Consider the following 20846-nt stretch of genomic DNA (forward strand, 5'->3'; position numbering starts at 1 on the left):
GTGAAATATTTTCAATTTTAATTCGTGTAATACTTTAAATGAAACAAAAAAAGAAAAAAGATCTTCTGCAAACATAAGTGCACCCTTTGAACATAAAGCAAAGAACGAAACTGAAAACATGCGTTATTAACAAAAAATAAATACAAGGAGACTCCCAAAGAGAGGCCTGCTATGTCGGCCCTGGGGAAGGGGGGGCCGCTCCGTCTTCCTGTATCGGAGCGCCCTCTTCAGCCCGCCGGCTGTAACGTGAGTCTGCAGGATCTGCCATTAAGTGTGGAGAATTAAGACCCACCCAACTACATAAGTAAATGTATTTATGCTCTTATCAATAAGAAGTAACTAAGCTAACTTTACCAATATTGAACTTCAGAGTAAAGCAAATAAATACCTCAGTATTTTCAAAGAGTCCTGAAATCTTTACGTCTGTCCTTCAGTGTTTTCATCCACTTGCTGACAAAATGACTGCAGTTTTTCTTTAAATCTGCCGAGTATCTTGGCTGCTTCTCTTTTCTTCTTCCTTTCCTTTCGCCACTCATCCGCCACCTCCGTGTCCTGCTTTGTTCAATAACGAGCAAACTTGACCACGAAGGACCGTGGAGGCTGGGTGGTCGGGGTGAGGCCGAGTCCGTTTCGGAGCGTAGATTCCACAAAGCATCGTCCTCCGCCCCTTCAGTTACACCATATATCCTGACATTCTGGCGTCCTGAACGCCCCTCTCGGGCCATCAGTTTAGACTCGACTTGGGTTTGGAGTTTTGCTAGCTCGATTAGCATCTCCTCCGACGCCTGTGTGCTGGATTCCGCTGCCATTATCCGTCGCTCTGCTTCGTCCATCCTCTTGGCGATACCGTTCATATCTTCTCTCATGTTGGCAAACTGCTCATTATTTTCCCTTCTTAACTTCTTGAAGGGTTTGGTCAGATTTTCCGGCCTCGCTCCATCTCCCTCCTCGTTTGTCTCGTCTTCCTCCAGGTTGCTGGTGCTGCTAGCTTGTGAGAAGCGTGTCTTCTTCCTTTTGTTTGTTCGAGACTCAATCTTCTTGGTTTTTTGGCTTAATCCTTAATCCACAGGAACTATAGTTTCAAGTTTGTTTTTAGGGAGTAATTTTCAGTGTAGTTAGGAGCTCCTTCCTTATGCTGCCACCATGTCTCCCACAAGACCGGAAGTCCCCGAGGTCAAGTCTGCGTTTTCATCGGTTGACTTCCAGTCCACATGGATCCTTCTGGGCTGATGAGAGATTCTCAGCAGTGAACGAGAGCGACTGCTGGTGTCTGCCTTGTGATGGACCACAGCGGACGTGAAGATGGAGGCTTTCAGCCTCTAGTCCAAACACACTGAGCAGTGGATCAGCAGCGTTCTCAGCTCCGCAGGTCTAACCTGAACACTGCAAAAACAGCAAAAATTCATAATCTTACCAAGTTCAAAAGTCTTGTTTTCAGTCAAAATGTCTCATCTCACTTGATTTAAGATATATTTAAGATACAGAGACTTATTTCTTGGTTCAATATTCTTATATCAAGATCTCATTTTAAGTAAAATTCACTTACTGCATGGACAGATAATTTCACTAGTTTTAAGAGTATTTTTCTTTAATTTTGTGTTGATATCTTGTATTTAGGTTATCCTTTTTTGCTGTGAAGTCAGTCACATTCATGTCGACACGGTTTGCCTTTGAAAGCCCTGAAGACGGCCTGCAGTCCGCCTCGCCGCCTCCCATGACGGCCTTTGGAGCTGTTGAAGCTCCAGATGACTTCTTGATGACTGTTTATTTGAAGCAGAAATCCAGATGTTTACCTGACTGATGCTGAGCAGACATAGTAACACTGCAGGGAGAAGCCAACATTCCCGGGTCTGCCCTGGGCGCTGGCCCGACACCTATTATGGTCACTGTCCCATGAAATGTAAACTCTGGAGCGCCGTCAGCCCTCAGCGTCAGGAACAGAAACTCGATGAGCTGAAGAGGCCGTTACCAGGAGTACCAGGACTTCCAAAGAGAATGTCCAGCGATGTCCACCGCTGCTCGCTCACGCTCATCCTGGTCATGGATGAAATCAGAGAACAACCCAAAGAAGGCAGAGGTGATGATGATGATGATGATGATGATGATGATGATGATGATGATGATGACGATGATCTGCAGATACCCTGCATTCATCCTGTCAGACACATTCAGGACGTCCCCATGGCGTCCTCATGACATGTTCATGGCGTCTTTGACATGTCCTCATGGCTTAATGAGGTAGTGTTGAAGATGTCCTCATGATGTCCTCATAGCATCTCCGTGGTGTCCTCGGGACATCCTCATAACATCCAAATGGCGTTTTTGTGACAACTTCATAACATCTTTATGGCGTCTTCAGGATGTCCTCATGGCGTCTTCAAGATGTCCTCATAACATCTTCAGGATGTCCTCATGGTGTCTTCAGGATGTCCTCATGGTGTCTTCAGGATGTTCTCATGGCGTCTTTAGGATGTCCTCATGGTGTCTTCAGGATGTCCTCATGGCGTCTTCAGGATGTTCTCATGGTGTCTTTAGGATGTCCTCATGGTGTCTTCAGGATGTCCTCATGGCGTCTTCAGGATGTCCTCATGGCGTCTTCAGGATGTCCTCATGGCGTCTTCAGGATGTTCTCATGGCGTCTTTAGGATGTCCTCATGGTGTCTTCAGGATGTCCTCATGGTGTCTTCAGGATGTCCTCATGGCGTCTTCAGGATGTCCTCATGGCGTCTTCAGGATGTCCTCATGGCGTCTTCAGGATGTTCTCATGGCGTCTTTAGGATGTCCTCATGGTGTCTTCAGGATGTCCTCATGGTGTCTTCAGGATGTCCTCACAACATCTTCAGGATCTTCTCATGGCCTCTTCAGAACATCTTGATTACATTCCCATGGTGTCCCCAGAATGTCCTCATGGCGTCCTCAAATGTCCCCCTGCTGTCCCCAGAATGTCCTCAGGACATCCCCAGGGCAGGTCACAGCGCTGACGTTGACTGTCCTCTGTCCTCCACTGAACGCGTCGCAGCACAGCGGCAGGTGTGGCGAGCCGAGCCGTTTCAGCCGCTCCTGCTGTTGCTGGTTTGATCTCACTGTTATTAGAACGTCTCTCATGGCAACATGAAGACCTGCGTCTCAAACTGAAGATGAGAGTCGCTCCTGCGTCAGTGTGATTCCCGTCTCCCTGAGCGAGGCCACAGTTGTCCCTGAGACTCGACCGGTCCACATTTCCCACCAAATATAGCCGCGGGCCGGCCGCAGCACCTGTCGCCCCGACGGGGCCGGGGCTATTTTGTTTTCACAGATTAAAGGGGAATAATTGCTCTGGTGGGCGTGAGGCTCAGGCCAGCAGTGGGTGGGTTATTTAGAGACTCTGAACACTGCTGGAAACGCCTACAGACAGGTTGGTTCTGCTTTTGTTTTCTTTTGCTTCTTTTATTTTTGGGGGTTTTTTGATTCTGGATGCATTGAGAAGGCACTACTGCAGTAATTGTGGAGCGACTGGTCCAGGGAGATGATCGGTAGAAACCTCTGAGAGGAATGTGGAGTGATCTGTGGTCTGTTTGGAGAGCGAGGCAGAATAAATAAAGGGAAGCAGCAGCCTGATAATTGACTGCTGCTCATGTTTATGGAGGCTGTCGTGACCTCAGCAGGCTCACAGAGGAGTAATAGCGCCGGAGTCGGTAATGAGCGCGCTCCCCGGAGGCTCGGTGAGAGGCTGAGGGATGAGAGCATGAGAGGATGACGGTGTGGCGTGTTTACCGCCTGCAGCCGGCAGCTCAGACTCTGCGCAGCGGCGCTCGGCCATCCTCCACACGGACTGGAAGGAGCGGGAGAGCGAGGACGCCGACATGTCTGTGGCTGTGAAGAGGCGCCTGAGCGCCAAGGACGAGTCCAGGAAGTGCGCGGGCCGCCTGTGGAAGCTGTTCCCTCACCTGCTGCTCTGCCTGTCGCTGGTCGCCTACGCCGCGCTCGGCGCGCTCATCTTCAAGCAGATCGAGGGCCGGAGCCCGTCCCCGGTGCAGCAGGACTACTATGACTTCGTGAACCGGCTGGTGGACACCGTGCAGAACCTGACCAGTGAGTGCCCCTCCTCACCCCGCCCGGGTCCGGTCCGGTCCGGTCCGGTCCGGTCCGGTCCGGTCACACTGCCTCCTCCCGGTCTGCAGGTAACGTGTCCTACAAGCACCAGGACATCGTGGAGGAGGTGGCGAGAAAGATGAGGACGGAGTTCAGGTCCATCTGGTTCCAGAGCCCCAAGAGATGGGACTTCCTGGGCTCCATGTTCTTCTGCTGCACGGTTTTCACCACTGTCGGTAAGCTGCGGGGCCGTGCAGACACCGGACGGGGGACGAGGGGGGGACAGGGGACGGGGGACGGGGGGGGGGGGGACTCAGGGAACCAGCCATCCAAATATTAATTGAGATGAATTATGTGGAGTTGCAAACAAAACTCAGAAATGATTTCAGAAGAGCTGAATTTCTCGACTTCTCTACAGGTAGTAAAAAGTCCAAGTTGTTCGAGGTTCCCAAAATTATTTCTTCTTTTTCTTTGACACAAATAGGGGCCAGGGCATGAGTGGCTTTTCTGGTTGAGTAATGTAAATAAATGAGTTCAAATCCAGAGCCAAGGCACTAAAACCATTTACTCCTCAGTTTGAAACTGGCTGAAGTCTGGTTTAAGACCGGTTCAAGACTGAATAAGGTCTGGTTTAAGACTCTGGTTGAAGTCTGGTTTAAGACTGGTTGAAGTCTGGTTTAAGACTGGTTGAAGTCTGGTTTAAGACTGGTTGAAGTCTGGTTTAAGACTCTGGTTGAAGTCTGGTTTAAGACTGGTGGGTCTGGGTCTGTTCCTGGAGAAAGGTCGGTTATGTCCAGGATGTTAATCTGCAGCTCTGTGTTCTGTCACGTGTGCCAGACTAAATAAAGACGTGGAGTTTATAAATGAAAATCAAACTGCTGCTTGATTTGACATGTTTCTGTCATCTTAGTTTTAGAAAATAGAATTCTTGTCTTCATTCTAACATTTTGGCGCAGCGCTGCCTGATGGAGAGTCTTGGTTCATGATGCGGTCCAGGAGAATCCTCGGAGTTCGCTCTTTTCTGTTATGGTTCACCTGTGCTGTTTTAGCCCCGCCCCCACAGCCTCTGATTGGATGAGACGCTGTGTGAAGCCAGCCACAGCTCAACTTCAGATTTCATTCTGTTGCTTCTGCTCAGGTTTTTCTTTAAAATGATGAGTTTTTTGTGAACAGACTTGAATCTGTTGGACGAGCGTTACTCATGGTGCGTTCACACCGGACGCGTCACAAGCGTCGTGAGCGGCGCTTTTCTATGCAAAGTCTATGGTGGACGAGCGTCGTGGAGCGGCGGGCGGCGGGGCGGCGCGTCAGGAGCGTCATGAGCGTCGCTTTTCGAGCGTTTCGAGCGTCGACGCGCGTCCCCGGCGTCAGGAGCGTCGTGAGCGTCACTTTTTGAGAGTTGGGAAAACTGAACTTTCGACGCGCTGCCGCTGAGCGTCAACCAATCAGAGACGATCCCTCCGGTGCTACGTCACTACGAGTGATCCGAGCACCGATGCGGGCCAACCAGCCAGTGTTGCTAACTTGACGACTTTCTCGCTAAATCTGGCGACTTTCCAAAGCCTCTTGGCGACGTTTTTTTGGCAAAAGCGACTAGCGACAGATCTAGCGACCTTTCCTGGTGCTCTGGAGACGTGACAGGACGTCTCGCTGCTGTCCTCAATGAGCAGCGGGTGCCGTGAGCCCCTCCCCCGTCCCAAAGCTCTCACAGCGGTCAGTCTCAGCGGCGCCCCCTGCTGCAGTCAGAGCAGAGAGGAGCAGAGCAGCCAATAGCCACTTTTCCGACGACGACGCGGTCTAGCTTTATTTAATAAATAAAGCCGAGCCACTCTCCTGACGATCCGCCATAGCTGGAAACAGAAATCAGCCTCCTGCGCGCCAATTAACTGACGTGCATCAAGAGCGTCGCGAGCTTTGTGACCACCCGGTGTCAGCGTCGTGCTCGACTCGTCACAAGCGTCAGCTTCGAGGCGTCCCAGGTGTTGACGACGCCCGCGACGCGTCCGGTGTGAACGCAGCATCAGGCTGCGTTTTTCTGTGAGCTTCTCAGACGGCTTGTTGACACACAGTGAACAGGAGTTGTGTGACGCCCTGAAGCCAGACACCAGAACACCAGAATGACTCTAAACACACCAGCACAGACCATAAAAGACCGGACGCCTCCTCTGAGAGATCACTGGCTTTTATTCTGATCAGTCCAGAGTCTGTTCCTGCGGGTTTCCTTCGGTTTGGTGCTAATGACTGTGTATTGACGTTGTCGGGCAGTAAAAGCGCTGCCTGGCCTCAGCACTCTGCAGCTCATTACATGTACTTGTAAGAGAGTAAGAGAGTACACACTGATGAAAGTCATCTTTTTGTAACTGTGATTGTTGTGTCTCCTAGGCTTTGAGCACTGCTGTGTGTGTGTGTGTGTGTGTGTGTGTGTGTGTGTGTGTGTGTGTGTGTGTGGGGGGGGGGGGGGTGGGGGGGGGTGGGGGGGGGGGGGGGGCTGAGGTCCAGACAGTCAGGAGCAGCTCTCATCAGGTGTTCCTGGTCCATTCTGTTAATATCTAACAGATACCTCGGAATGAGGTGTGTGTTTCAACAGTAGGACACAGTGTGTCTGTGTGTCTGGGACCCTGCTGACCCCTGACCCCTGAAAGTACCAACAGTATGGCACAGGTACGCCATGGGCCAGTGGAAGAGGCCTCTCAGTCGGTTCTCCAGAGCGGTCCCCTGGCTCCTCTTGTCCCCTCCCTCTCCGTCCAGCTCTTCGGGTTGGACTCCAAGTCTCTCCAGACCAACCACAGATCTACTATCTGGTCCAACCGTGGAGCCTCCCCCCGACCAGGTCAGAGAGTCCTGGACCGACCTCAGGACCTGCACTTAGACCAAAGACCTCTGGACCGTCTGTCCATCCCTCCTCCATCAGTCCTGATGAAGACCTCCACCTGGGGAAGGAGCTCCCTCCTCCAGTTATCTGTGTCATGCTCAGTTAAGTTCAGATGGCTCTCTGTCTCTCTCTCTCTCTGTCTCTCTCTCTCTCTCTCTCTGTCTCTCTGTCTCTCTCTCTCTCTGTCTCTCTCTCTCTCTCTCTCTGTCTCTCTGTCTCTCTCTCTCTCTCTCTCTGTCTCTCTCTCTCTCTCCACTCCTTCGTGCAGCGGTAGAGATGTAATTGGTTTAAACCTCCATCAGCTGCCGCCTCCTCGGCCACTCCCTTGTTTCCTGCAGACTGGACCTGCCCTCTGCTCTGCTGATCAGTCATGCTTTCTTTAAATGCAGTGATCGGTCAGGGCTTTGCTGACCTGCTGAACTCCAGGATGCCCAGCAGGGTGTGCAGTGGGACACTCCTGACCGACCCATCAGGAAGCACACGTTCACACTTACACACGGACTTTACGAAACCATAAACAGGCACACACATTTGTTTTCAGAGGCTTTCAAACTGCTGAACTCAAACTTGAGCTTGCAGTCGGGTCGGATCGGGTCGGGTCCGGTCGGGTCGGGTCCAGTCGGGTCGGGTCCGGTCGGGTCGGGTCCGGTCGGGTCGGGTCCAGTCGGGTCGGGTCCGGTCGAATGGGACCGGACTGGGACCCATCACAGCAGAGCAAGTGAATTTGACATGAGGCTGCTGGGAAGGACTGCTGTCTAATCAATAACGGATGAGCTGGTTCTTGTATACATATTGATCGGTCAATAAATGGATCTTGACTTTCTATTAAGAAGCATTACACAACTTCCATCAGGCTTGAGCACACATCGTACGCATTGAGATAAACGATTAAAAGACGCAAGCAAGCTTCATTCTTTATTTGGACGGTTGACGGTGTCTGGGTTTACGTTTGGTAATCAGTAGTAGCCGGAGTTGGGTATCACTGTAACAAATGTCTGTAAATTTATGGTGAATTTACAACAGTATCTCACTGTTTTTTATTATAAATGTAAAGTACTGTTAAATATCCATCCACAGCATGTAAATTAACAGTAAAATCAGTCAGTTAACAATAACAGTAGATAACTGTAATTTACCAGTATAAAACAGTATTTTCTGTCAAGCGGTGGAGATGGGCGCCATATTCCTTCACAAGTCTTGTCACTATCCATCAGCATCTTACGGATAATTGTGGACTTATGTTTCTGTTTGGATGACACATTATTCATCAAACTTTTCACATCACTCCAGTCATTTTTGAGTGAGACGAGGTGACAGGATATTCCTGAACCTGACTTTGGACAGCACAGCTGACTCATCATTCAAGCTCTCCATGTGGACTTCAACCAAAGAGGTAAACTTATTTTTAATCTCAAACTACTGTCAGTGTCCAGGATTATTTGTCTGCATGATTATTGAACAGTTGACGTTAAATATAAATAATAATAATAATATAAATAATAGCCTGTTTCAACAGGTCTGTTTCACCTGGTCAGGCTGCTCAAATTGGCAAAGAAAGCTCTGTAACTGAGCCCCAGTCAGAGGAAACCTCCCTCCCTAAACCCTAACAGCAGACTAACCTCTCTCTCTCTCTCTCTCTCTCTCCTTTGTCTCTTGCTGTTCTGTCTTCTTCACACTTTTTATTTTCTCTCTCCCTTGAACATTTTATTGCTCTGGCCCTTTTCTGTCCCCTCATACTTTTACTTCTTTCCCTCCCTCCACTGTTCTCTTTCACATTTTTGTATTTTACCAGCGACGTTGTGTTGCTAAATGTCTGTTTGTTTTACAGGCACAAGTCCTCAGTGATGGAGGACGCCAGCCAAGTGCTGCAGTCCAGTCCTCTCACTGTCCACTGTCTTTCTCCTTCTCTTCCCTTTCTCCACTTGTTATTGTTCACATCTACATGTACAAAAGACTTGTTCACCAGCTGGACTGTTCTGTTTCACTGTTCTTGATGTTATTTTAATGCAGTGTCTGAATTTATGCTCATTAGTAAAATCCTTCATTGAGGATTTTATTATGGATAATGTCTTCCAAATAGATAATGGAATACCTTTTCTTTTTGTAGTACAAATGTTGTAAATGTTATTAGTATTATACAGTCTGCTGAGGGTTTGTATTAAAGTACAGCAATGCTATGGAATATAGATTCTCCTGTGTTTTATACCTGGGTTCTCAGACTTACTACTTAAAGGTCTGATGTGATTTTTATTCCAGTTCAGAGTTCAGGAAGGATTGACAACAACATCTTACCAACATTAAATCAGTTCACTTAGGATTATTGTGGGAAACAGTGTTAGAGTGAGCGCTCTGTACTCTGTCAGTTCTTGTTTCTTGAAAACAGCATCAGAGTGAGAGGTCGTTGCATTGTTCACTCTATGCTCTCCTCCGTCTCCTCCGCTAGCTTAAAGGTATACTGGAGGATCCTTAGAACCAATCAGAATTGTATGGTTCCAACTTACGATTGGGCAGTCGTAACGCCAATCAATGTGGGAACGCGTTTGCGTGATGACGTGTCATGTGGAGTCGCCGCCTCTGTGCGCGCTTGTCTCGAGCCGCGCATGCGCAGAACATTGTTTAGGAAGTGACATGCAGCGGGAGCGACCATCGCAGAAGCGGCTTGTTCCCCTCGCGAACACCTCCGAACAGGGGCGGGGTGGCCATCAGGAGGTTTCCCGAACGGCTGGTGTGTTCCGGGCCGATGGGGTCCCGGTCTATTCCGGGCCGGCGGCCACAAGCCCGGCAGTGCTCCAAAAATGGCAAATCGGCCATGTTGTACGAAATCGGCGGAGAATCCTCCAGCATACCTTTAACCTGCTACGTTTCTTCAGTTGTTTGGATGCGTTTGTGATCTGCTGGTAGAAGCACAAGCACTAGAAGCTACACAATTTAAGTAAATTAAAAGAAAAGTCATGTCTTCGGTGCTAATAGTAGGACTTGTGGATGTTCCCTGCTGTGGTGATAAACATGAGGTTGGATGGACATCGGTCCAGATTGACTTGCTGTTCAGTCCGGAATTTCAAAAGCTCTGTATGATGTTATAAACTACTTTTTTAATTTGTGGGGATTCGTCAAAATTAAATGTAAAATAGCAGATTTATTATCCTTTGTGAAAAAACTGGTTGTATACTGTAAAATGACCATAACACAGTTATCCTACTGTCATCCACTGTAATCCAAAATACAGTAGTATACTGATAAAATAAATAACAGTACATGCACTGTAAAATTACCACACCACTCACTGTTATCCTACTTTAATATGCTGTAATTCAGAATACAGTACTATACAGTGAAAATAAATTACAGTAGGTGCATTGTAAAAAAACCCCAGTAAATTACTGGCGTCCCTGCTGCCAGGATTTTACTGTGCTTTTTACAGTGAAATTCTTTACAGTGTAACGACAAGTAACGAACGTTACAAGTAGTTAAATTACTTTTTATGGGAACAAGTAGTGTAACAGCACTACTCCTCCTAGATTGGTAGTTAAACTAGCGTTACAAATGAAACGCTACGATCGTTACTTTTACAATGACTGCAAATAGAGCAACCAAAATATTATTATTTAAGCGGAGTTCTTTTTATTACCACCAGTAGATGAACGGTGGTCATACGAGCAGCTACTGGCTCTCTCTTCCAGGTCAGGGCTGATGGAACCATGAAGGTAAAATTGGTTGCCTTATATGAATCTGTGCCCCACTGACAACACTGCACTCCCTCCTACTGTAAATGCCCCTTTTAAAGGAACACTCCAAAAATTTTTGACCCACGCCCTTTCCCTGTCATTGACAAAGTTAGACAAGCTCATAAATACCTTTGTTGTGTCTCTGGTCCAGTGGCTGGATCCCAGCTGTTAGCATTGTAGTTAGCTTAGCTCGAAGTTTAGCTGGAAGTCAATCAGAGCCAGACTGACGAAAGTGGACAAAATCCTCCTTCCAGTGGTCCAGGGGACGGCGTATCAGCACGTGAAGTAAATCCCAATGGTGATAAAACATTTTAAAAGACGTGTTTTCTTTTCAAGTTAAAATAACGTGTTGATACACAGACCTGCGCATGGCAGCGCTCCGCGAAAGGATATAAGGGAGCACAGTGGTAGAAGCATAGACTCAGCCGCTGTGTTCCTGGTGTATCCTTCCACGGAGCACTATGCAGTAATGAGTAGTGTAACTTCTTTACTATTTCCATGGAGTAATCAAGTAGTGTAAGGCACTACTTTTTTCAAAAGTAACAAGTAACGGGTAACTCTTTACTTCTTTGAGCAACGGACCCCAACTCTGGCAGTAGCTCACAAAAATATTGATTACCAAAGGTAACTGATCACTTTAAGTAATTTGTTTAAATTGTTAATTTGAGTAAATTATCAATAACTGATTCATAATTGCAGATCATTTACTGCAAATCACTAATAACAACCACTTACAAAGTAATAAACTGCTTAGAGTGAGACACAAAAGAAATGTATAAAAAACAGAATAAATTGTCGTTTGGTTAACAATGTCAGATGGGAATGAAGAGCAATGTAACCATCAACTCAGTGACAGCTGACGTCTCAGTGACCAGTCAACACTGCCCAAGATGTCCACTTTACTGGAAAATGGGTAAATTACAGAAAATGAACTGAGAGAAGTGTATACATGTGAATTAAATAAATCTGTGCTTTATTAATTAATAATTTTGGGGCAGCACCTTGAAGAGGACAGTTACCAAAGTTCAGTCTCAAAAGGGGAAAACAATTTAAATTTGTTGTTAATTTTAGAACGAACAGCTGTTTAAAGCGTGAGATCGGCTCAGGATGTTACAACCAGGGACTTGTCATAAATACACAGAACCCACCAGCTCTGTGCCAACATGAAGACATGTCCACAGCAGACCTGTCTCTGTCACGCTCGGTCCGTCCACTGAGGACACGGCTCACCGGATGCTTGGTCCAACAACGGTGACGAGCAGAAGATCCACCGGAGCAACAGCTGCAGGGAGCCGCGGCAGTTCTCTTTCACTCAGGACTGAAGTGACCGTCACAGGGCCACGAGGGACCCAGAGGGACCCGGGGGGACCCGGGGGGACCCGGGGGGACCCAGAGGGACCCAGAGGGACCCGGGGGGACCCGGGGGGACCCAGAGGGACCCGGGGGGACCCAGAGGGACCTAGAGGGACCCAGGGGGACCCAGGGGGACCCAGAGGGACCCAGAGGGACCCAGGGAGACCCAGAGGGACCCAGAGGGACCCGGGGGACCCAGGGGGACCCAGAGGGACCCAGGGGGACCCAGGGGGACCCAGAGGGATGCAGAGGGATCCAGGCGGATTGATGACAGCCCTTTTTAACGTCTTTCTCTAAATCAGGACGGGCTGTGTGGTGACCTCTATGAACTCCTCTGAAATGGTCATGAGGAGGTGAAACCTCCGGCGCCAGTCCTCACTCTCCTCCAGCGCTCTCCTGGTCGCTCCAGATGATCACTGCTGTGTGAGTGTGTGTGAATGGATGCATTTTATTGATCGAGCTGAAGTCCAGCCCCATGGCTTTAGAGCTGAGTGCTGGTTCTTCAGGACCACAGAGGGACCACAGCCCTGTCAGCATGAGTGTTTCTCAGATCCTCAGAGGTCTCAGAACAACTTCCATCATGTCAAAGTTTCAAACCTTGAAGCCGACGGAGGGAAAGACTCCTTCAAGCACGTGAAAGGCTGTTTCAGATCAGCTGATGGAGAATGGACCTCACCGAGACCGTTCAGAATGAATGAGTAGTCCTGATGGTGCTGCGCTGCTGTCAGAGCTGGGCAGGGAAACGTGTTATTACTGTGTTGGATCAGTCATTGAGGACCAGTTATTACTCTTCTGCAACACAGCCTTTGGTTCTGAAGACCCTGCAGAGACAGATGTCCTCATTAGACTTTAAAGTCCCTCTCCGGTCCTCTGTTGTTGCAGCTGTTTTAAAACAATCTCATGAGTGTTTAAATTGTGATTATGAAGGTTTTAGCCAAAAATCACTAAACCTGTGCCGTTTTCCAGGCCTCCGGATCTGCAGCTCATTAGCAAGTTGCCTCTCTGGGTTGTGGGCGGAGTCAGTGCCGCTCCGCACCCTCCCCCGCCCCGTTAGCGCCTGAGGACTAAGAAGCCCCCCGTTGGTAACACGGCGTAACAAGGCCAGTCTTTTTGATTCTGCATTGATTCTGGCCGGGTTTTCGTTCACAGCGATTTGAATGCAGAAAAAAATCAGAAATGCAATTTTAAGTGTAGTTTTCTCGACACATGTCCTGAAGCATCGGAAACTGCTGCCAGAACGCGTCAGCAACATGCAAAACAGGATTTTCATAGGAGTGGGACTTTAAATGATGTGCAGTAAATTCATGTTTTGGGCCATTTTTACCGAGCATCAGAGGAAAGAGTGTGTAATGTTTTGATGGTATGTCGTGCTGTGTCAGGGTCCAGGGCCTTGGCCTGGAGGAGGGGATGGCAGTAGGCCGGGTCAGACCGCATTGGGCCGGGGAGACCCGGCTGGGCCAGGTAGACCCCGTTGGGTCAGGTAGACCCCATTGGGCCAGGTAGACCCCGCTGGGCCGGGTAGATCCTGTTCGGCCAGGTAGACCTCGTTGGGCAGGGTAGACCCCGCTGGGCCAGGTAGACCTCGTTGGGTCAGATAGATCCTGTTGGGCTGGGTAGACCTCGTTGGGTCAGGTAGACCCCGCTGGGCCGGGTAGACCCCGTTGGGCCGGGTAGACCCCGTTGGGCCGGGTAGACCCCGTTGGGCCCGGTAGACCCCGCTGGGCCAGGTAGACCTGGTTGGGCCGGGTAGACCCGTTGGGCCGGGTAGACCCCGTTGGGCCCGGTAGACCCCGCTGGGCCAGGTAGACCCCACTGGGCCAGGTAGACCTCGTTGGGCCGGGTAGACCCCGTTGAGCCGGGTAGACCCCATTGGGCCGGGTAGACCCCGTTGGGCCCGGTAGACCTCGTTGGGTCGGGTAGACCCTGTTGGGCCCGGTAGACCTCGTTGGGTCAGGTAGACCCCGTTGGGCCGGGTAGACCCCGTTGGGCCGGGTAGACCTCGTTGGGCCGGGTAGACCTCGTTGGGCCGGGTAGACCTCGTTGGGCCCGGTAGACCCCTCTGGGCCGGGTAGACCTCGTTGGGCCGGGTAGACCCCGCTGGGCCGGGTAGACCTCGTTGGGCCGGGTAGACCTCGTTGGGCCCGGTAGACCTCGTTGGGCCGGGTAGACCCCGCTGGGCCAGGTAGACCCCGCTGGGCCGGGTAGATCCTGGATGTGGACTGACGGTCCCGGCTGCCGTGTCGAGTCCCTTTGGGCTGATCTTGAACGCTGCAGCCTCTGACGTCCCTCTGCTGGAGCCGAGTCCTGATCCACGTGTCAGCTGGTCTGGGGACTGTGGAGGCTGTTCAGATTGTGTTTTTGTCGCTTGTGGACCGACGCAGCAGCTGTTGTGCTTCGTCTGTGTCCGTGTGAACACTGATGGTTCAGCTGCTCCTCATCCTCAGAGCTTCATCTTGTCTGCTCCTGTCTCTGTTCAGCACACTGCTCGGCCCGTCTTGTCTTTGTTCAAGGAAAACAGCAGAAGTCAGGACTTTGTGTCATTAACTGCATTAAGAGTTTGACGAACACCCTCAGACTGAAGAAAGAGGTTTTCACAGTGCCTGTCTGCAGTAAAGACTTGACACTGAGCTCTAAAGGGAGGAACGTCTGGAACGGTTCTGTAGTGTGACTGGGTCGACCCTGCTAATGCTAGCCCCTGCTAGCTGTCAGAGGAACTGTGAAGGTTTTCGTCTTTCATCTGAGGGAATATTTTGAAGCGGACGGGACGGAGTTCTGTGTTGAAGCAGGACTGCCGCTGGCTTGGCGGCTTCCCTCCAGTCGTCCGGTCCTCTTGGTGGCTGGTCTTTCACCTGGGGGGCTCTGCAGACATGATTACAGCCTGGTTTGGGTTTCTGTTCATCATTTATCCTGCAGCCTTTTTTCTCACTGGACTTCCTCCTCTTCATGTGTAATTATAGTGTCAATAATGATAGAATTCAAGTTTCACATCAAAAAAAACAAACTGGAACAAATTCTTCTGATTCAACAAATCACTAAAACAATATTCGACCCTATCAGAAGTGTTAGAGAGCAGCTCCCGCTGTCCGTTTGAGAAATAATCCATCAGTCGAGCACAAACAGCTCCAATGACTCCCTGATAATGTGCATTTCCTTCTAATCGGATTGTAATCATCAAACAGTCCGGATCCTGCAGGGATGAGAGAGGAAGCGACCGGACTCATTAAGGTGGAAATCCAGGAGGCTGACTGAACTCAGAGAGACAGAAAAACATCCACCGTCGGTTCCATCATGAAGGGAGAACATGCAAACTCCACAGCCTGAGGTCCCAGCCCTGGATCTCAATATTAAATGAGTGCTTTTGGCTGCAGACGTATTTATTTTTTTTCCGACTTGTTGCTTCAGTCTGTGAGACTTTAATTCTTCTCTCCGGCTGTCGGCGTTTCTCACCTGAAGCCAGTCTTCTGTTGGTTTCTCATGACTCAGGTTTTCCTTTGACAAGTTTTTGAAATTTGAAATTTCTCTCTACCATTTCCAAGCTAACAAAGTTGTCATTGTGGTTTGCGGCTCCTCGTATTCCTTCATGAGTGAAGGTGTTGTTTTAGTTCTATTCTAGAATCTACTTCACCTGAACCCTGGGAACAGACTTTAGTCACTGTTGATGATTTCCTCCCTGTTGAATGTGATGAGAACTTCATGGAGGAACATTGCTGAGACACTCTAGAAGTTGTGAAAGGTTTTGCCTCGAATGGCTCATGGCTGAGCGGCAGCAGGAAGCACAGCTCTCTGCAGACGAGGCGCTGGAGGAGGAGGCTCTGCATGGTGCAGGAAGCGAGCTGGAGGCAGCTGGAGGTTTGAAGGCTCGCTGTGCTCGGAGCTGCTGAGAGGATAACGGCCGTCAGCGTCGCTTCCACGAAACACCGCCGAGCCAAAGTGTTTGTGTGAAGCTTTACCTGACAACGACAGCCTGACACGGTCAACTCATTATTTTGTTCCATTCGCTGAACATAAAACTCGACAATAGAAATAACTCTGTGCTTCAGGTTGCATTAATCCAACCGCGAGTAACACAGAGACTTCATATAAACATAGCTATTTTTTCTTTAAAGAACCCATTCACTACCAAGTCAAGTATTACTGAGGTCGTTTAACGAACAGAGTATGTTCAGTGATACCAGATTAAAAAACTGTGCTGTTTAGCTCTTTTATTTGGCTATTTCCTTCACCTCTGAAAACCTCTGGGTGTGCCCTCTCTTCCTCTGTCCTTCCATCAGACACACCTACTGCGACGCTATTGGCTTCCTTCCTGAGGAAATCAGTGTGTTGTGGCGTCGCCATGTGGAAGACCCTCTCTAGAAGGCAACGAAAGACTGAAAACACAAAGACATAGACCCGATGGAATGGTTTGAAAACAGACTGCGGCATGAACCTTTTCTTTTTGTCTACAACCTTTTTTGGAGCCGCTTTGGAGCACTCCTTTGTCTATAAATAGCTAAATCGATCATCCACAGCTGGAGGAAAGACCCGTGGTCCAGACGATGGCTGAATGACTGCATATGGCCATATGAAGCCTGAAAGACCTTTGTGTTGTGGAAACCCCCTGATCGCTAACCTGTGTGTTGCTGTTGCAGGCTATGGGGAGATCTACCCGGTGACGCTGCTCGGGAAGGTGGTGTGTGTCCTGTACGCCATGGTGGGCATCCCTCTCATGCTCCTGGTAATTCTGGATGTGGGAGACTTCCTGGCTCTGGTGATGTCCCGAGCCTACATCCGCCTTCATTCCCTCTTCAAAATGCTGCGCTCCCGCACCTGGTCGCCGTGGAGGTCTCAGGAGAGGGCGGCGGCCGCCACCCACCGGACCCTGGAGGACGGGACCTTCGTCTTCAGCCATGACGTGGTGATCCGGGAGCCCATGGACATCCGGCAGGTGCTGCACAGCCAGGCGGACGTCCGCAGCAAGTCCATCCACCTCCAGAACAACAAAGAGATCTTTGAGAAGATTCTGGCCAGGGAGAACTTTGTGAGGAAGAGCCCCCTGCTGAGGACCATCTCCTGCCCGGAGCTGGACCGCCTGCCGCCGCCGCCTAAAGGATATGCCATCTGGGACTTCACGGGGTTGGGGGACGGCATGGAGATGCTGGACGTTCCCTTCGTACTGATTCTTTTCATTGTGTTTGCCTATATTTGTTTAGGTGGGTTGATTCTGCCGCTGTGGGAAACTGAATTCAAGGACTTCGACCCCTTCTACTTCTGCTTCATCACGCTCACCACCATCGGCTTCGGCGACATCGTGCCCAAACACCCCAACTACTTCATGATCACCTCGCTCTTCATCATCGTGGGCATGGCCATCATGTCCATGGCTTTCAAGCTGGGTCAGACTCGGATTGTGAGCTGTTACCGCCAGTGCATCAAGTTCATCAGCAGGGGGAACGTGGAGACGTTCACAGGCGAGGCGTACAACTGAGCCGAGGGGAAACGCTGCTGGATCTGAGACGCAGCGTCCCGTGGGAGCTTGTGCAGTGCCGTCCGTTTGCTGCTTGTTTGGTTAGAAGCATGATTAAAATGAAAAGTGTGCATGTGCCAAACACTTTCAGCCAGAAAAGAAAGGTGTTGTTTCTCGTCGTGCTTACCTGGACACAGTATAGAAATCGATAATGTGGGTTGTGTTTCCTCTGATGATGAATCAGGACAGATTCCTGAAGGCCAACATGTCTGGTACAACTGGGTTCAGACTGTGTAAACTGAAGGTCAGAGGTCAAGTGTTGTGCTGGGTTGAGGTCCTCCATCTGGCTGCTGAAATGTACATGTTGGATCATGTCAGCATTTCTTTTCATGAACAGCTTGGAGATGAAAACTCCACATTGAAAGTCAGAGAGGAATTCTAATAGAGCTGAAATAAAGAAATGAAGAACTGTACGTCTGCAAGTTACGTTTATAGATGGCTCATAACTGTTAGGCCTCCCAGTACCGTTTCTACGGTTGCATGGTTCATGAAAACTAGAGAAAACAATGAATGACATCGCTCTTTGAATGTTGTTGTCAAAAAGTATAAATAATTGGAAAACAAATGAATTCTGGATAAAGGAAGACTTAAAGTCAAATAAAGGGATGGTTTGAGTGCGACAGTGTGACACGTGAGGGCTTCTCTGCAGGCTGGACGCGAGCCCCCAGCCTCACCGGTTCATGCTGACAGGTCATTTATGGACTTGTGATGGTTAACAGCTGAAGGGAACCAGAGGTAATAAAGACGGGTCGTCATGACGGTCTGAGAGGTCTTCATGAACTGAGAATACTGAAGGCGTTCTACGGAGGTTAGCTCTAAAATCAGTTTGTGAGAATGACCCTTGTGTCATGGAAGCTGTATAAACTGGCTCATTCAGCTGAGCAGTACCCAGTGGTAGCATTTACTGTTCAGTGCAGCCAAAGCCAAATGTAAAACAAAAAGAAAAAGTCAGAGGAGGTGATTTTTATTATTAATGATTAACCTACCTAGCCTCATAATATTATATTGAAAAACAGCCACAAATATGTATTTTCTAAATGTAAAAATGCTTTAGACACAGAAAGTCAAAAAGCAGAGCGCTGCATCGTAAGACGGCGCCGCCCTGGTGGCTGGCGGCTGGACTGACGCTCCGTGTTGGAGTTAGTATGTGATCATGAAATGAATGCAGCCAGACCAGGAGGTGAAGACAGACACGTGGAAACACACGCCTCGGACTGCAACGACAAGACAGAGGAAAGGCTCTGCGCTTTTATTCTGACAGTCAGGGCTGACTTCCTCCATCCCTGACGCTAACACCCCGGAGGGGCGAACAACGTTCCAGCTGCACGGGGTGTGGACTGACCGGTTCCTGTACAGCGGACTCGTCCTGCCACCACCGTCCACTCTGGTCTCCGGAGGACAGTTCACCACCGGCAGTGTCTCGGCTCGTTCTCCTGCACGCCGCTGAGCCTCGACAGCCTGGAGGAGGAGCGCCGTTTGCTGATTTCAGTCCAGCAGTCAACATCTGGTAAGTGAAATGGAAGCCCTGGATCCTGGACTTCCCAGGTCTCACTCTGGGTACTGCCGGCAGGACAACCTTCCCCCGAATGTGGAAACAACTAGAGGAGTCCTGGTTGAGTCCGGGGAGCCGTCCCTGCCAGGGTCCACAGCAGACAGCGTGGAGGGGAGGAAGCCCCTCTGTCTGGGGTTCAGATAACCAGCAGGCTGTCCTGGACCCAGAACCCCACGTCTCTGATAAAACCAGCGCAGCAGGACTGGAGGGACTCAGCTGTCTGCTGACATTCTCTCCTCTTTCTTCCAGAGAAGTGAGGAAACTCTGACCGGTGGCGTCTGTGCTGCTGGAAGTTCCTCCAGAGAGGCCAGAGCTCTGGGACTCCGCTTCTGTTCATCCAAGACGAGCTGAGAAAGCAGAAGAGACGCCGCCCTCTGCTGCCCTCTGCTGCTGGACCTGCATACTGCGCTCCAGACTCCAGACTACAACAGCTTCACACCTCACACTCCACAATAGGGTTGATTTTGGTCTCATTTTGATTTTAGTTTTAGTCTAGTCTTTGTGTCAAACTATCATTTTTAGTTTTTATTAGTTTTAATTAACCACGTCCAAACTATTTTTAATCAAGTCAAGTTTTAGACAAAAAGTCTGAGCATTTTAGTCTTATTTTAGTCAGAATTATCAGGACTGTCTTGGTCTAGTTTTATTCAATGAACACCGATAATCTTTTAATCTAGTTTTCGTCAGTGAAAATGATATTTTCCTCTCTGTAACTCTTTTTAACCCAATCAATATTTATAATTTTGGAGTAAGAAATTTTACTAAAAAATATTTTCTAGTACAAAGTCTTCAAACACCATTTCAATGAAGAACACCGGCTGAGCGGCATCGCTTGAGAGTTTGATTCACCACACTGAGCTGAAAACCAGGTTCCAGTGTGGTGGTCAAAGGTCCTTCTGGGTCCTCTGAGAAGCTGTCGCTGCCACGGCCTCGCCCTGATGAAGCAGACCGGGTCTGGGGCGGTTTTTGCCTACGTCGTCTTCATCCAGCGTCAACAATCCCCACAGCTTCACCTCCTTCCTGGTCACTGCTCTCTCCTGTGGGCTGACTGGCCCCCGGAGTGGTCCTGCTGTGTTGCAGTGTTCATCACGCCCAGACACTTGCAGTGCTTCTATGGAACTGGAGCCATCCTCAGTGGCTGTGCAGACTACAGTCGGCCGGCTGTTGCATGCTGTGTGCAGGCCCGCCGCCAGGGGGGGACAAATGGGTCTGGTGTCCTGGGCCCAGGATTATTGGGGGGGGGGGCAGAACCAGGCCCTCATTAAATTGAGGAATACTTTTTCAAAAACTTTCAAAAATAGGCCAATTTGTGGAGGGAAAACCTAATATAACGAGTTAAATAAATGGCTTTTATTTGTTTTCCTTCTAACTGTCCCTGAAAGTGTGGTTAAGCACCCCCCCCCCCCAATACAAAAATGGTTTGGCCACTGTTTAACATTTGATGTTGCCTTTAAGAGTTTAGGTGTGTGCGCTGAAAGTTCGGCAGTACGCTGACGTCCTTTATCCAGGCAGCTGCTCATACGACTCTCTCTCTCTCTCTCTCTCTCATTTCCCGGCCTGCCCCGTCCATCATGCATTGCGTGGAATGCGTGCAATGGAAATGTTTGTGTATTTAATACATGCAGTGGTTATCAGCTACCAGTGGGCTCCTTCACCTGACACCAAGCAAACCCACGGGGCGGGGGGCGGGGGGGGGGGGGGGGGGTCCTTCCTATTTGTCCTGTTACATGTTAAACAGATGTGTCTCGCCCTGGAGTACCGGGAGTAATC

At 49.5% G+C, this 20846-nt stretch overlaps 1 protein-coding gene across 1 annotated transcript; it reads left to right on the top strand.

The window, feature by feature from the left end:
• The first annotated feature begins 3842 nt into the window (after positions 1 to 3842).
• kcnk18 (potassium channel, subfamily K, member 18) lies at positions 3843 to 17540 on the top strand. Its single transcript, XM_030107177.1, has 3 exons — positions 3843 to 4071; positions 4161 to 4307; positions 16650 to 17540. The coding sequence occupies exons 1-3, from the start codon at positions 3843 to 3845 to the stop codon at positions 17483 to 17485; spliced, it is 1212 nt and encodes a 403-aa protein (XP_029963037.1). The 3' UTR covers positions 17486 to 17540.
• The last annotated feature ends 3306 nt before the right edge of the window (positions 17541 to 20846 follow it).

Source organism: Salarias fasciatus, chromosome 13 (assembly GCF_902148845.1).
Source record: "Salarias fasciatus chromosome 13, fSalaFa1.1, whole genome shotgun sequence".
In the NCBI taxonomy this organism is placed as follows: Eukaryota; Metazoa; Chordata; class Actinopteri; order Blenniiformes; family Blenniidae; genus Salarias; species Salarias fasciatus.

Excerpts from the sequence above, each read along its gene's own strand:
- kcnk18 (XM_030107177.1), top strand. The coding sequence starts at position 3,843 with ATGTCTGTGGCTGTGAAGAGGCGCCTGAGCGCCAAGGACGAGTCCAGG. Across the intron at positions 4,072-4,160 it reads CACCGTGCAGAACCTGACCA|GTAACGTGTCCTACAAGCAC; the intron begins GTGAGTGCCCCT and ends CCCGGTCTGCAG. Across the intron at positions 4,308-16,649 it reads CACGGTTTTCACCACTGTCG|GCTATGGGGAGATCTACCCG; the intron begins GTAAGCTGCGGG and ends TTGCTGTTGCAG.